The sequence below is a fragment of the Limulus polyphemus genome, unplaced genomic scaffold (assembly GCF_000517525.1).
Source record: "Limulus polyphemus unplaced genomic scaffold, Limulus_polyphemus-2.1.2 Scaffold1535, whole genome shotgun sequence".
NCBI lineage: Eukaryota > Metazoa > Arthropoda > Merostomata > Xiphosura > Limulidae > Limulus > Limulus polyphemus.
In genome coordinates this window covers 212,807-217,019 of record NW_013667145.1, presented here as the reverse complement: position 1 = coordinate 217,019, position 4,213 = coordinate 212,807, and the positions used below count along the sequence as shown (strand labels likewise).

Genomic DNA, 4,213 nt, shown 5'->3' with positions numbered 1-4,213 from the left:
TGTATTACATATTATGTTTAGATTTCTTCAACTTTTTAAAAGGGCAACTTATAATCATGTGAATCTACATGTCAAGTTTTATTTCCTAACTTACCGTCATATGGGGTTTGATAAGTTTCCATGTATGGGCGTGCCCAATTCTGTAAAGAATGAAAAAAATCTTTATTTGTAAATGTAAAATATTTAAAAAAAAAATAAAGAGCAAAAGTCTTATGAAAAAAAAGAACATAAACATTATCTATTCCTTTTCCATTACTGATAGTGGCATGAGTGCATTATTTTATGTGCATAAGGAATTTTAATGAAAGTTTTGAGTGATTAAAATAAATGCTAAACAAATACAGAATCAAAAGAGCGTATTAACACCATGTATAATGTTCATATTGATACATCTTAAGCAGATATAAAAAAGAATATCTGAGCCAAACACTATTATAACTAATAAGGTATTTTATTTTCTCTTCTATAATCAGACACATTCAAACTACCCCATTTCAACAATGACGTGATCCAGTTCTTGTAATAAAATATACTTACTGTACGTAACAAACAAAACTAACATTCATGGTACCCAATAATTGTTAAATAAGATGATTTATTACTGTTCAACAAAGTATTTCATTGTATTTCTTTTAGTTTCCTTATTACATTGCAGTCAGTATGAAGCAAAATAATTTCATTATGCTTAGCAAACTCTTTGAAAACGTGTTGTTATTAATAATTTCTGAATGAGAGTTTATAATAATATATCAAACACACTATATCTGCTAAATCTAAGCCAATGAGGTCCTTTTTTTAATACCAGAGTTCTTGAGTCCAGCTGGGATGCAACAGATATAAGTGGTTGAGACACTATTTATAATAGCAAATTATTTGACAACAAGCAAGACCAATCTGTTTATGCCAATGATCAGCTCACCAGACAAGGCAGTGTTAAGGCAATGATCAGCTCCCCAGACAAGGCACTGTTATGTCAATGATCAGCTCACAGACAAGGCAGTGTTATCATGAAAGACAGGGCTTCTGCTCAATCAGCTCGAATCAGATAACCAATGGTTTTAAGTCAGGAACATTAGGCCAGGCCAATCATATGCTATGAACCCTACTGAGCATGTGTGGTCTATACTTAATCATTCCTTGAGAAAGCTATCTAAATAATCAGCTTCTAGGAGCACCATCCAAAGTGAGGTGTAATTTCACAGGCCCAGATTTGAGATCTTGTAAATATGGTGCATAACTATGCTTTTGCCTTAAACATTGCAAAGGGAAGATTTATTAAATACTAATGATAATCTTGTCCCTTTAGTTCATGTTTGTTTACTTAATAAAGTGGAATTATTTTTTGGAATGGACTTATATTTACTTACAGGGCTGTGTGTTTAGAGATGAAGTCTATAAAATTAAGTCAATAAATTCAACTTATCAGACTGAAAGAGCACAGAACTATGAACATAAAAATTTTCAGACTTCCTAGAATCTTGTTTGATTACAAATGTCTGATATCTCAAAATACTCTAGCAGTGACAAAAAACATTATATTAAACATCCTAAAAAATTGCAGCTAAAAAAAGTAGACATAACAGCTTAAAATAGCAGTATTGTCAAAACTGTTTGAGTCACTTTAAAAAAAAAATTTGTCTTTTTTTTGCTTATTTGATAATTAATAATGTTTAGTAGCTCTAAGAATACACATTTTGTAACTTCAATTTGACCATTACAATAAAAAATATCTGGAAGTTTTTTAACTAAAGAAATTTTAGGTTATTCTTGAACTATAATAAATCTATTGAAATTGGAATATTATAACCACACTTTAGTTCTTTTGTAATCATACAATCAAAACACTTGTTTAAAAAGGTCTAGGGCTTTACAATGATCTTACCCCTGATTCATATAGTGAAAAATTAACTGTAGAATCCGAGGAGATACATAGATTTTCTGACGATACTGATCTAATAACTTCAGCATAACCTGTAGAACGCCAGCAGAAAACATTTCTAAGTAATATTCAGCAAATTCTCTGTATCCTTTGGTCACTTTTCCTGGACTCCCATACCTTATTTAAAGAAACAAATTACTGTTCCTGAACAACATAAGAACTTGCAAATTGTTACTAAACATTTAGTGACCATATGGATATTCTGTGTAAAGAAAACAACATAAGCACTCATATAAAATCAACACTTTAGTATTTATTAATAAAGATATGTCATACCTCATTCCTATTAACCATTTAAGACAAGTTAAGCAACTCACAAATTAGTAATTAATTTAGGTCACTATTTGATGGTACCTTCTTCCCTAGTGTCAAACTACCCTTCACAAGTTTTCAAGTAGGGATAGGGCAATTTCTTTTACAAGTTGGATATGTAATTTGTTTTTAGAAACATGCTAGAAATATGACATATCTTAAATAAACATTCTTACAAATACCCAACATATAAGAAGTATTGTGTAAGGTATTTTCATATTATAAAAATTTTATCACATTTTTGCATTAATTTGCCAATGTTACCATCAGCAAAGAGAATATTGTAAATGGGAAATTGTAAGTTTGTTTTAGAATTTTCATGTCAGCCTATACAAGGGCTATCTACAAAGATCTTTTATAATTTTGAACTGATATTCTAGAGGGAAATAAACCAGTCAATAGACCCTCCAAATACTACCACCAGCTCTTGCCTGATGATATAGTGGGATTTGACCACCACTTTTATTGCACACACACATAACTCTAAAGTGTTGAGCATGTTTTTGTGACAACTAAACATGAACCACAAACCCTAAATTCACAGTCCAGGCATGCTAACTGCTAGATTACACTTGGCCAAACTGTACTGGATTTTAAGTTTTTATGGACTACAGCTATGTGCAATGTAGGAATGGAAAACATTTGTGTCAAATAAAAAAGAAGAATAAATCAGAATAATTTTTTTTTCTTTTTATAACTAATGCTTGATTGCAATGCACAATTTTATGATCATATCACAAAATGGGATATCATAATTTTTTCAGTGTAGTAATTTTGCATTAATTTGGTTCATTTAACTAACCAGTACAAGCAATAATTTTCTTTGACATAAACTCATAAATTCAAATTCATTTTGATATCACAGAGAGTAGTAAGAATCACTTGTTCAGATAGTTGGTTATTTGCCAACTTTATTAATGAATTATTTCAAAAAGAAAAACACTTACCACAAATAACTACAGTTAAGAATGAGATGGATTTCAACTTAACTAAAATTATTAGAAGTAACAGACAGTCAGTGAAATTCAACACCATCACAAGTTTAACAGAATGAAAACAAACAGGTAACTAAAGAGCATTCTTTTGCCCAGAGAATGTTCCTAACAGAGATAAAGAAAAACAGGCAAAAGCACGTCTAAAACATAGATAAATAATGAAAGGCATGAGAACCTTAAGCTCCAAATAGTTCTGTGGAAGCATAACAGAAGATAATTAACAAGAGAAGCTTTAATCCTTTAAGTCACAGACATTGAAGATGTGTCCACAGAAGATGAAAATAAAAATTCGAAGAAATTAATAAGCAGAAATACACAATCTGAATCCAACAAAATATGCAATTAGGATCATGCCTATATAATGACAAATACAGGACAGGAAGAATAGTAATGTTGAAACTGATTTCCTATCTTATTATCATAAGTCTTCATAACAAAGGCAGCACTGCCTATGTAGGGATGGCTCTACAGGACAGGAAGAATAGTAGCGTTGAAACTGATTTCCTATCTTATTTCATAAGTCTTCATCACAAAGGTAGCACTGCCTATGTAGGGATGGATCTACAGGACAGGAATAATAGTAGTGTTGAAACTGATTTCCTATCTTATTATCATAAGTCTTCATCACAAAGGTAGCAATGCCTATGTAGGGATGGCTCGAAATGGTATTTTAAATATTTCCTCAATAGGTCATCAGAACTTTACAATACTATACAGTGTTTCCTTTTATAATAATATCTATGTAATGGATGAGTCACAAGTTCTGAGAATGTCTGTAAATAACATAGCAAAAAGTTTACTTTCTTGTTCTTCTTTCTGCTGCTTATTTTTTATTACATGGTAACTCACAAACCAAAACAATTTCTGTCAACCAATTTCACTGATATGACACAGTTTCAAATGGAGCATCCACTTTTATAAGTATTATTAACTAGTAGTGATTAAAAAACAAAGTAATAATTCTAGT

The 4,213-nt window shown here is 30.7% G+C and overlaps 2 protein-coding genes across 2 annotated transcripts in view; one reads left to right on the top strand and one right to left on the bottom strand.

Moving 5' to 3' along the window:
- Window positions 1-4,213, bottom strand: part of LOC106463989 (importin-7-like) — a 57,237-nt gene that overhangs the window by 31,028 nt on the left and 21,996 nt on the right. The window contains 2 exon segments of the mRNA XM_022391643.1: window positions 95-140; window positions 1,883-2,056. Coding sequence (XP_022247351.1) covers window positions 95-140; window positions 1,883-2,056 — 220 coding nt within the window.
- The window catches only part of LOC106463990 (NEDD8-conjugating enzyme Ubc12-like), a 55,298-nt gene that overhangs the window by 46,906 nt on the left and 4,179 nt on the right, over window positions 1-4,213 (top strand). The window contains exon 8 of the transcript XR_002611613.1: window positions 2,449-2,454. The gene's annotated coding sequence lies outside the window, so the exon portion shown is untranslated. The remainder of the gene's footprint in view (window positions 1-2,448; window positions 2,455-4,213) is intronic.